Genomic DNA, 12,586 nt, shown 5'->3' with positions numbered 1-12,586 from the left:
GTACAATGCCAATGCATATACAAAGATGGACAGAAAGGCTGCTTTCATGGACATTAGTCATTGCAGCTTTACATGGGTATTGAACTATGAATTGCTAGTGAGGAACAACAATTGAACATACTATACAGTATAAGTATATTATTATATGTATTTGTCTAGAACACCAGACTTTATAGCCACCTGAATAATTTAAACTTGGAAGACTGCAGAATAATGATGTATTTTAAACCATGTTAAAAAGGATCTGGTACTCTGTGAAGTATTTCCTGTATGCAGTTTTTCCTGACTGATCCCATTTTATTCTGATCATTAAACCCACCTGTATAAGTTGAACTATATTCTTGGCATTCATCTCTGGTGTCTTTTCTTCATGACTAAGTCCACAAGAATGTATTTGCTTGCTGTGCACAAAGAGCTATTCTCTTGTGTTCATTTATATTCTAAACTTATTAAACGGAGGATTTTATATTTCTCTCCACATAGTATCTATTTTTTTCTGGATTCTCAGAATGTTGCTACCTGGAAGAAATAAAAAACTTATGCAGTGATCATGATTCTAGAAAATTTTGCAAAGGAAGACTTATTCTGGAGAGGAAGTAACTATAGGAATTTTATTACAAATTTTCATAATCACTGCCCACTTAAATTTGAATGTGTTGTAGTTATCAAACTCAGTTTTTATCTATGTAGACTGTTTTGTAATGATTGAAAGGCAGTATAGCTACTATTTATGAAGTTACTTTATGTTTTAACTCTCACAAACACCATGTAAGGTAGTTACTATTCCCATTTTACAGATAAGAAAATTGAGAGGGTTTAAGCTACTTGCTTAAGATTACTCAGCAAATAAATTAAAAATGGAGATTTTTTCTGACTTCAAAACATAGACTCAAAAAAGGACAATGTATTTATATTTCCAGATTTTTAAAAAGATGCCAAATTTTCAAATCTGATATGTTAGAGAAATGTTTTTCTTGATAATAATGACACTCAAGGTGTTGGTTGCTCATGAGTTGCATCAAGGGAAATATTTCCCCCCTACCTTCTCTCCTTAGGAAAAGAATTTTATTTGTTTATCTATCTAGTCATTCATCCATTCATCCACCAAATTCATGAGTGAATAGATGAGTAAATGGATGGGAGGACCAAAAACAGGTATAGGTGATTTTTTTTCTTCCTTTCAGAGACCATATCAAACTTACAATTATTACTTTTCATGTTTTTCTTCCCTTTTTATTGTAAATTCCTGGTGGGCAAAGTCCTTATTTTAAGCAAAGTGGCTAGTAAATAGTACTCAATTTTTGTTCATTGAATAAATGAATGGTGTATTGGTAAAAATTGTTGAAATTTTATAGTGTTACATACATAATGAGAACTTGGCACATATTTTTAGACTTGAATAACCTGAAAGTTTTGAGGCTCAATTATGGCCCTAGAGGTGTTAATATTTAGTTGACTGATGCTTATCTCTGGTGTTCAGTTTCTTTACCTGTAAAGTTAAGTCCTTGGATTAGGTACTTTCTGAATTATTTCTGCCTATTTTATACTTAGATGATTTTAAATACCAAATGAGTAAATATTATTATTATAGAGAAGGGAGAAGATCATTCCGGGGTAATGAGGTTTGGAAGCTTTGTAAAGGAGGTAAGTCCTTAATGGTACTGACAGTGATTGGGAAGGAGAGTGGCAGTCTGGAATTCAGGAGAAAAGAGAGACTACGAGACTCATTGGCTACGATACTGCCACTGCACAAAACTTTGGGACTGAATGCCAAAGGGTAAAAGTTACTTGGCAAGGCTACTAGGGTGGGAATATGCAGGCATATTGGGGATATAGTGAATAGGTTAATCTTAGTAGAATAATGGTGAAGTAGGACAGTGTTGTGGGACATGAGCTTGGAAATACAGAATGGGGACAGTCCGGACGTCCTTGAATGTCAATTTGATTTGTCTTTTAAGTAAGGAAGCTGTTGAAATTTTGTTTTTTAAAGAAGGTAACCAACTGGACAAAGGAAAGAAAGGAAACCAGGTGCAAAGCTACTACAGGAATCTATTCATGGAGTGATGGGTGCCTGGACCATGGTGGTGGCAGTAGAAATAAAGAGATGGGGGAAGGAGGATCAAGTTAACATTGTGCAGTGCCTAATGTGGCATCAGGCATTTTGCTGAGTACTTTTTATAGTACCTCATTTAATCCCTACAATCATCCTACTTGGTGAGGTTATTAGTTACCTATTGCTGAGTAACAAATTACCCAAAGCATAGCTTAAACATGATTTACAGCAGCATATATTTATTATCTCAGTTTCTGTGGGCCATGAGCCAGGGGTGGCTTAGTTGTGACCTTTGGTCCAAGGTCTCTGAAAAGGCTGCAGTCATCTCAAGGATCTACCTGGAAGGATCTTCCCAACTAACTCACATGGTTGTTGGCAGGATCCAGTTCCACGTGGGGGATTGGACTGAAGCTTCAGTTCCTGTTTTTTGCCATGTAGGTATTTTATAAAGCTTCTCCTGCATGACAGCTTGCTCCATCCAAGTGGGCAGATAAAGGGCAAGGGAAGTGCCTGCAAAACTGATGTCATAGTCGTTTATAGCCTAACCAGTTTTTCTATATTTTACTTCTTAGAAGCAGGTCACTAGGTCTAGGTCACATTCTAGGGGGGGAGATTAAATTTACATCGATAGTGTGAAAAGTGTGATGGAGATAGCAGGAGACAGGCTAGGAAGGTAGACAGAAAGTGTGTATCATGCTGTTTTTGATGCCAGAGGAATAAAGCCCATTTCATTTTGCAGGAGTGAAATATCAGAGCAGCAGTGGTGGTTTATAGAGGGAATTGTGGGTTTTGTGGGTAGGGATATAAAAAAATCTTGGAAGCACAATTCTTGAAAGTAAAACCAATTCTAAGGTGAAGTTAAGAAGAATATAGTCACTGAATCTCATGAGCATAATGACCAGAGCTCAGCTTTCATTGGTATTGCCTTAATTGATGTAACCACTGGTGGGTTATGAAAATGGCCAGAGTACTACAATCAGTTCAGTACATGTAGTCACTGGTACACTAGACCTGTGATAAGTTATCCATTTGGCTTTGCAAATACCAAATTTTCAAATTCCTCCTGGACTTGAAATTATCCTAAAGATCAGAAACAGACTGTTCTCATTTTGCTTTTGTTATGTCTGAGATATTTCTAGCTTTCCTCACATACAGAAAAATCGTTGTTAGTTTCACACAATTTAACTTTACAGCAAGATTCTGCTGTAAGACACTTGGAAAATGTCCCAGATAAACTGGTAAGGTCTCTACAGTGCCTCAGAGAGAACTGTTATTGCTACAAAAGAAAGGTAGAGGCAAGTGGTTCTCCAAATGCAGAATTGTCACCATAGTAGTTCTGCTTTCCATTGGTTCATCAGTTGGTTTGTTTCCTTCAAAATAGCCACAAACTCACTCTCACCTGTGCTTAACAGCCGTTGAGACAGAAGAATTAATGATTTTTCTTACCTCTAACATCTCATCTATCAGAAAGCTCTGCTGGTTCTACCTCCGAAACGTTTCATGTTGATTGTCTTCATTTCTGATGCTATCACCCTAGTCTAAGCTGCTGTGTTTTGGCCTGGAGTTCTGACATGGTCTTTTAACTTGTCTTCTACTTGTACTTTGGTTCTCTTCCACACTCCTATGGGTCTTTCTGAAAGAGCAATTGAGATCTCCTCAGGCCCCATATAATCTCCTGAAAGATCCCTCTTGATTTTAGAATACAATCCAAGCACCTCACACTAGTTTATCAAGCTCTGTGTGATCTAGCCACTGCCTACTTGCAGCCTCAAGCCATTCACTGTTTTGTTCACATTGGCCTTCCAAGTCTGAGGGCATATCAATTTCATTCCTTCCTCGACCTTTGCATCGGCTGCCCTTTTGCCTGGAAAGCTACCCTCCCTCACCTCCCTACCCTCTTCATTCCCCTGCATAAGACTTAAGCATTCTTCAGACTTCAGTTTAATGTCACTTAAAAAAACCCCAACTTTTATTTATTTCTTATTATGTGGTGCTGAGGTTTGAACCCAGTGCCCCACATGTGGTAGGCAAGCAATCTACCACTGAGTTACAACTCCAGCCCTCCCTTCACCTTCTTGAAGACACCTTCCTTGATCACCCTGAATAGGTAGAAGCCCTCTATTATTTGCTGATATACTTTGCACTCACCTTTCTGTTAAAATTTTTTCTATATTGGTTTCTTTTGTTTTATTTATTTATATACTAGTTTAGTATCCATCCCAACCATGAAGATATCAATGTCATGAGAACCAAAGCCGTGCCTGTATAGTTCACTTTTGTTTTCCCAGGACCCAGCTTAGTGCCTCCTACAGTGCAGGTGCTGAATATAATCATCCCTCCTATCCATGGGAAATTGGTTCTAGGACCACCCACAGATACCAAAAACATGGATGCTCAAGTCCCTTGTATAAAATGATAATATTAGCATATAACCTATGCATATCCTCTAGTAGACTTTAAATCACCTCTAGGTTACTTATAACACCTAATGCAATGTAAAGGTGTTAACACTGTTATGCTGTTTTGCTTAGGGACTAATAGTAAGAAAAAAAGTGTGTGTATTTAGTACAGAAACTTTTTTGTTTTCTTCATATTTTGGATCTGTGGTGGTGTGGAACTCACAAGAGAACTAATTATTTACTGAATAAATGTATACACTTGCCATCTCTAAAGAATTGGTAGAGTATGGTTTTGACAATTTTTTTGAGATTTAATACTGAACTTCAGATATTCTTAATGCATTACAGTTTAGAGAACAGTCACCACAGTAAGATTTCTCAAGACTTCCACCAAACCTGTTTTTCTGGCTAACTTTATCTTCCTGGGAATTTTCCATTTCCATTCTTTAGTATAATCTCCTGGTCCTCAACTATTAATTTAGATAAAGATAAGCACGAACTCTGAATTAAAGTTCTTTTAATCAATAGCTGTCCTCTGACCACATCATCATTAGTTAGCAGCCCAGAAAAGCTGCACATGGTTATTGCCTCTTCCCCAGCTCTTGGAGTGTAGGTTTACCCTAGCAGGGAGCCTTAGGTGATTTTGCAAACAATGCTTTTTATCATTTCGTCTCTTTGACCCTAAGAGCAAGAATGTGAATGGAATGTGAAACTGAACTCATTGTGTATCACAGGTAGTATTTGTGTTTTTTCAGCAAACAATGACCTGATTTGTTAACTTAATAACCCTCAATAATTCCCAGTGAAGTAGGGAGAAAGTCAAGATTCCATTCTTGAAGGAGAAAACAGTGATTAGAACAGAGAAAAGGCAACTTAACCACCTTATTTGAGATTGTCTTGATGTTTTGGCTTTTTGTGAATTAATATAATGCCAGTCCTCATAATGCATCAGTTGTCTCCATCACCCCAACTTTTTAGGGTAGGAATCACCTCCAGTTTACTGAAGAAGTATCTGGGGTTTGAGGAGATTAAGAATTTTGTTCAAAGCCGTCCAGTAAGTGGAAGAACTGAGGTTTGACTGTAGATCTTTTAGGCTTAAAATACACACATGAATACACATAAAGGGCTCAACAATTAAAATAATTATAAAAAATTTCCAAAACTCGTTAAACATGCAGTGTGTACATATTTTGTCATTTCAGTGAAAGGCTTTTTGAATTTGTTGGACTCAAGCATCTGTGTCTAAAGTTATTTTTATGTATTGGTCTTGTATTAATAAGTATGGAAATTTTTGCATATATTATTTCCTACTTATATCAAGTACTTATATATTTAACTTCATTCTGTCTATTTTTATGGATGTTATGTACATAAAACAGGATGGGGATGATCCATATGTCCCAGTTTCACTGGGACACATTCAAAGAAGTCAGACTCAATAACATTCATTGCTCCAACCCCTTGAAAGCAAGCTAGAAGAACAAAAATTAAAGTGCAATTTCTGTACATGGCAGAATGTCCAATTCTTCTCCTGGGACAACATTAAATGCACAGATAAACTTCTCACCCCAAAAGCAATGACTCCATTTGTAAGTGCCACCAGAAAACATGCTCTGATTCCAGCTTTCACTTGCCCACTCTGCTGAAGGCCTGCTAGAAAGTGAGGAAGCCCCTATGGGCACGTAGGACCCCGGGGAAGGATGATTACCACTATCCCAATCAGGACTTTACTTGAGGAGGTAACCCACCCCAGAAGAAACAATACCCCCTTAAGAGAGAGGCATTGATAGGGAGCCAGCCTTTTCTAGACAGATTTTTAAAACATGAATTGAGTAGCCTTTGCCAGATCCCCAGTACCTCTATGCTGCCTGGTAAGAAACCTCAAACTGATTAGTACTGAGTTGTATAAGACTTAAGAGCTATAAATAATATTGTCCAGAATATTCACACCATAGTGCCAAATCCATATACCCTGCTGACTGCAGTGCCAAGTAAATACGGTTGGTTCACAGTGCTAGATTTAAGGGATACATTTAAATACAACACAGTTTATTGGGCCCCTAATACTTCATCTTAAATTAGACTAATACAAACCTGCATCTACATCTCACTGGGAGGAAAGTCCCAATTATTTTTGCTTTTGAGAGGCAGGAGTCCATTGCCAAAGTAACCACCTAGTATTGCTGGACTGTCCTATGTCTTTAAAAACTGTTCTACTCTGTTTAATGAGAGCCTAGCAAAAGACCTGTGAGAGTTATGACTAAATCAAGGAATCCTTTTATAATATGTGGATGACCTGCTTATAGCCAGCCCCACCTACAAACACTGCCTTTCAAACACTATTACTGCAGTGGATCACCTCGCCTCTTGTGGATATAAAGTGTCCATATGAAAGCTCAGATTTGTAAACAAGTCACCTATATCTGGTATTCCAGATTAGCCAAGGAACCCAATGTTTGATGTCCAGATCAGAAACTGTCTATCTTGAACCTTGGAGAACCTAGGAACTGGAAACAGTTATTTGAGTTTTTGGAAATGGCAGGATTCTGCTATATTTGGATCCTGAATTTTGGACCAATAGCTAAACCTCTGTATGAGACCTTAAAAAGAGCAGAAATAGAACCTTTGATTTGGACCCCAGAATGCCAAGCTGCCTTTGAGAAGTTAAAATGAAGCCTCCTCACAGCCCTGGCCCTAGTTCTGTCTGACTTATAAAAGGAGTTTAGATTGCATGTGCATGAGAATCAAGGAATAGCCCTTGGAGTTCTCCTACAGGCATTGAGAGGCATGCCCTGACCAGTAGCCTATTTATCAAAATAGCTTGACCAAAACAAAAGGATTGCCCCATCCCCAGCCTCTGGGTATGGCTGTCATTTGTGAGATACTACAAGAAGCTGAGAAGTCCACTCTAGGGCAATATATTACTGTATTTGTGAATCACCAATTCCCATGTCTAGTGAAAAAGAAGGACGACTATTGGCTAACTGTTGGGAGGACAGAGAGATACCAGGTCATCCTATTAGACAATCCAAATGTCAGTCTTGAAATCATGTCCACCTTAAATCTTGCAACCCTGTTGCCAGCAGATGATAATGGGCCAATACAACATGACTGCTTACTGATCTTGGAGACTATTTACTCTGGAAGGTCAGATTTGTTTGATCAGCCTATCACAGAGCCAGATTGAGACCTCTTCACTGAAGGGAGCAACAGCTTCATGGACAATGGCCAGTGATAATTGGATAAGCTATGGTCACAGAACAGCAGTTACTAAAAACTGAGGCTTTGCAGCTGGGAAAATTAGCCCAGAAAACTAAGTTAACTGTCCTAAATATACTGAAAGAGCAAAAGGAGACCATAGACAAAGAATTACAGGAAACCAGGAAAATGACATCTGAATAACAGAGCCTACCATGAATAGCTAGAAATTATAACAAGAAACCAAGTAGACATTTTGGAGTTGAGAAGTATAATAGCCAACATAGAAAATTCACTAGAGAGGTTCAACAGCAGATTTGAACAGATGAGGTTATTGCATCAGTGAACTTGAAGACAGGTCAGTTGAAATTATTCAGTTTGAAGAGCAGGAGGAAAAAAGAATGAAGAAAAATGAACAAGGTCTCAAAGACCTGTGAGATCCATCAAGTGTACCAATATATGCATAATTAGAGTTCTAGAAGAAGAGGAGAGAAGGATGCTAAGAGAATGGTTGACAACTTACCAAAGTTGATAAAAGTCATGAATTTCCACATTCGAGAAACTTTAACAAACTCCAAGGACAAACCCAGAGAGGCACACATGGAGACATATTAGAACAATGGCTACTATATACTGAATAGTCATCACTGCTACTATTATTGCTGTTGCTATACACTCACACAAGGAAGCAGGGCAAGTGTTGACTGTAGGGTCAGTGCCAACTCAGGGCATCGTGGTTAAATGGGAAATCTGAGGTTTTGAAGGTCTGTATTCCTATTCTGACTTTTTCCAGTTCTGTGATTGAAGCTACTTACATGACTTCTCTGAACTTCGGTTTTTTTTTAATCTTTAAAAATATCGATAATCATCAGGTAAGTGTGTTTGTGTGAGGATATTACCTGTGGCATGTGTAAAAGCACCTAACAGCATTTGTACATAGAAGATGTTTAAGAATTGAAAACTTTATGAGGAAAGTTTGAGGCTGGGATCCACTGGGGAAGGGATCTTCGCCTTATGCAAGAGCCTAGAACAATACGTAGCAGGTAGTAGGTGCTCCATATATACTTGTTGATAATTGAACCTGAAGCATTTGGGGCTGGCCATTGTCAAGATCAGAAAAGTGTTATACATATAAGACTTCAGTGTAGTAAAATTCTTTTTATATATTTTCTAAGGGGAGAGGGTTGAAATATTTACCGAAGCAGGAACTTTTATAGTACAAAAACTAGTATATTTCTTATGGTGTTAAATATTAATAATCATGAAGTGTAAGAGAAATGTTGACAAATGGATATTTATGGGCTCTCCCTCATCCCATAAAATTGCTCAGCCTTTTGCAGGAACCATTGTTACTTCTCCCTCAGGTAGGTGTGGCACCAAATTCAGGAGCATTACCTCTGAAGAGCTTAGGAGCACACCACTTTTCCCAGCCCCTAAATTAGTAGATGGAAATTTTTGGATGGGAAAATTAATTGTTTAGTGACCTTTTTGGACACTAGAAAAGAATCACAGCCAACCTGTCTCTGTGGCAGGTTACTCATGAAGCCAAGCCTTAATGAATAAGCAGACTTGAGTATTTGCAGTGGGGCTTTCTTCAGTCCCAAACAACAGGGAGTGGTAAGGAATATCATCCGAATGTTCTAAGGAGGAGAGGGAAACATGGAGTCCAAACTTGCACAAGGCACATGATTTTAGGGATCAGGAGAGAGTGCTGGCACCCTGGAACTTAGCATACTTATTAAAAGAAAACTTTGCTGCTTATTTTAAGCTTGTTACTGGAGATGCCATGGGTTTTTGTTGTTGTTGTTGTTGTTGTTTTATATTGTACTATAAATATTGTATTTTGCTCCCCACCCCCCCTTTTTTTTTAGTGGAAAACTACTAAGAGGAAAATGACAAGTTTGTACTTGGGAAAATGAAAACCGAGATAAATTTATCCTTAGGTTTGACCTTGAAGACATACACACACTCATTCCATAAATTTTTTAATACATAAATGAATAAAACTAGAATTTTCTGTTTTTTTATATTAATCATTCATTAAAGACTTATCTTTGAATTTAACACATTCATCACGTTTATTTGGAGTATCATTTACTCGGTGTAACTTAGGAAAAAAATGCCTTTTTGACATAATTTTTCCTGTCATTTTTTTCCTGTTCAGACATTGTATCTTCTTATTCTCTTGCCCTTCATAAGCTACTGGTGTGAATAAGAATGGAAGCTGCCAGTAGCTTCAGGACTATTTCTCCTTTCCCTTTCATCCATGAGTTACCTGAGCAGGTTTGATCAGAAATCTGAGATTGTCTTAAAAAGAAGAAAGGGTTCTTCCCCCAGAAACTGGGGTGGGGGTGGGGGGGGGAGGGCAAAGGAATCCTTTGGTAATGAACAAAAGCTCAGGTTGGCTGTCAACGTGTTAAACTGAGAGGCAGAACTCCAGGTGATAGTCAGAGGAGGTTTAAGTATTTACAAAAAGCATAATTTGTGTCCTGAAAGACCCAGTTGAACATCTGTGTGACCCAGATACACCAGTGAGTGCCCTAGGTCTGTGGTCTGAGGCAGAGGCAGTGGGGTGCACACTGGAGAATGCGGAGCCTTCACTCACACAGTCCAGCCGTGGCAGGCATGGGAGCTGAGCATGGAGGGATGCGCTGCAGGTGGAGCAATCACTGTTTGCTTTAGAAGAGGAGTTTGCTGGTGAGAAAAACAAGCAGGATGTGGATGGCACCTGCAATGGGACTGCTGAGTGCTCTGACGGCCAAGCTTTTCGTTGTGGCTAGGGTTGTGGTCCTGGATGTGGTCCTGGATGTAGTCATGGTTGTAGTCATGTTTGTAGTCATGGTGGTGGTCTTGATGGTGGTATTGGTTGTGGTCTTGGCTATGGTCTTGGTTATGGTTGGGATTGTGGTCAGGCTGTTCATGTGGTTGGAGGTCCAGGGTGTGGCTGTCACTGGAAAAAAATAAACAAACAAACAAACAAACAAACAAAAAAACCAACAACTGATGATCTCAGAACCTCTGCTGCATGGTGGGTGGGCACCAGAAAAAAAAAGCTCACCTGACAGAATTCCGGCACCAGAGTTCATGAGTAAAATGCAGTCAACACTCTCCAGTGCCAGATATGTGCAGAGGAGGGGACAGCTGGGGGTAGAGTGTTAAGTACAAAAATAAGCCTCCACCCTGAGGTGTGCACAGCCCTGCAAAGTGAGGGGGAGACCTACTGAATAAATATGACTGCTGAATTTATTGTTGGGGCAGGTAGTCTGCCCTCAGATATCTTTATGTCTTTAATATTAGATTAATCAGGGCAAATATGATCCAGAGTGGCAGACCTTTATTCTTCTTGCTAATGTCAAGAACTTGAGAGAAGTTGATATCATTTAGACCTTTAACTGCTTTAAAACTAATGGAAACCCCTGGCTCTGGTTTGTGAAACTCTGGTCATTTTCACATGCAGGGACATGACCAGGCATTGGTTCTCTGAAGTTGTCTTGCAGAGAAAGCCAGACTTGTAGTCCTGGGGGCTTGTCTGATCCTAGAAAAATTAGAACTTGGCAGTAGTAGGGTTTGAGTGGACCACAGAGGGAACTACAGGATGAGGAAGAAGGGCAATGTCCAATAATTCACCCAGACCAAGGCAGTCTTCCACCGGCGTGGGGTGTGCTTTCCAGTTTGGTGGCATTGACTTATCTCATTTAACATTTCCCTAGGACAAATATTCTCTGGCATTTTGTGGAGCCAAAGAGTTGGAACATAACTACTTTCTTTTTCTTTTTTTTTTAAACTGGATTTTTATTAACATAAAGCTAGGGGGGCCTAATTAGAAACGAACTTCCCCTCCCCTTCTTAGCATTTACATAAGTATTCATCTCAAAAATGTCCTCGAGGAAGAAAATAACATCCCAGTTCTCTCGTAGAGGGAAAGCCACCAAGGAAACAGTGAAGACTTTCATATAATAGTTTCATTAGGCATAATCACTTTAAAATTTGTTGTTGGAAATAATTATTCCCTTTGAGCACATTTTGCAATGCATGACTGGCAGGAAAATAGGCAGCATGCTGGATGTCTTTCAGTGCTCTGGGCTCCTGAGGAAGTCCTGTTATCTGGACACTGAGAAAGACTAATGTTTCTCATTCTTGGGTGAATCTTATGTTTAAACATTTCATCGGACAAGATTATCTTTTTTTAGTTTTAATGTGAGAAAAGTGAAAAACAGTATAAAATGTAGAATGGAAGATCTTATTTTGCTCTAGATTTTCTGTGTCATCTTAGGCAAGTTGCATGTTTTCTGAACTTCCTTTCTTGAGTTTAACTCCCTACTGGGAGTTAAAAGTACAAGGAGGCAAGAGAAAAGGAAGGGGACAGAGAAGGGAGAAGATAGGTGAGGAATCTCCGGAAGGAGTAAGGTTGAGTCTTGCTAAATTGATAAGGGTCTCCCCAAATTGCTGTCTGCCTTCTAAATGTAGATCCTCTGGCCTCAGCCTCCTGAGTTACTGGAATTATAGAATGTACCACTGCATCCAGAAAAATTATCGATATTTCTATAATATCAACTTTTTTTTGGTATAACTCTCCACTCCCATCCTCACCCCCATTTGACATTCTTTGGCCAATTGTTTACTCTACCCAATGAAGGCTCTGTGTGGGAGGAGATTCTCTGTGAAAATGGAAAAGGATGTTGATTTTCATATAGATGTCTATGTAATAATGGATAAAAACAGATCCTATGGAAATAGGAGTTTGGAGTCACAGTAACTCGGAGACTATAAGGCCTTTAGGAATTTATAGAGATCTTGGTGAGGGCTTTATTTTCCAAAGGGCATGAGAGAAGAGTTTGAGCAAATCTTATAGAGGTTCCTAGGTACTGGGATCCTCAACTGATATCTGGGTAATACATAATAAGCAGTGCCTTTTTTTCCTAAGCCCACCCCCCCC

The 12,586-nt window shown here is 39.0% G+C and overlaps 1 protein-coding gene across 1 annotated transcript in view; it reads right to left on the bottom strand.

Moving 5' to 3' along the window:
- Positions 1-9,703: 9,703 nt before the first annotated feature.
- The window catches only part of Plet1 (placenta expressed transcript 1), a 10,098-nt gene continuing 7,215 nt past the window's right edge, over positions 9,704-12,586 (bottom strand). The window contains exon 4 of the mRNA XM_015489677.2: positions 9,704-10,600. Coding sequence (XP_015345163.1) covers positions 10,329-10,600 — 272 coding nt within the window. The 3' untranslated portion in view covers positions 9,704-10,328. The remainder of the gene's footprint in view (positions 10,601-12,586) is intronic.

The sequence above is a fragment of the Marmota marmota genome, unplaced genomic scaffold, assembly GCF_001458135.2.
Source record: "Marmota marmota marmota unplaced genomic scaffold, marMar, whole genome shotgun sequence".
NCBI lineage: Eukaryota > Metazoa > Chordata > Mammalia > Rodentia > Sciuridae > Marmota > Marmota marmota.
This window is presented reverse-complemented; position numbering and strand designations above follow the sequence as displayed.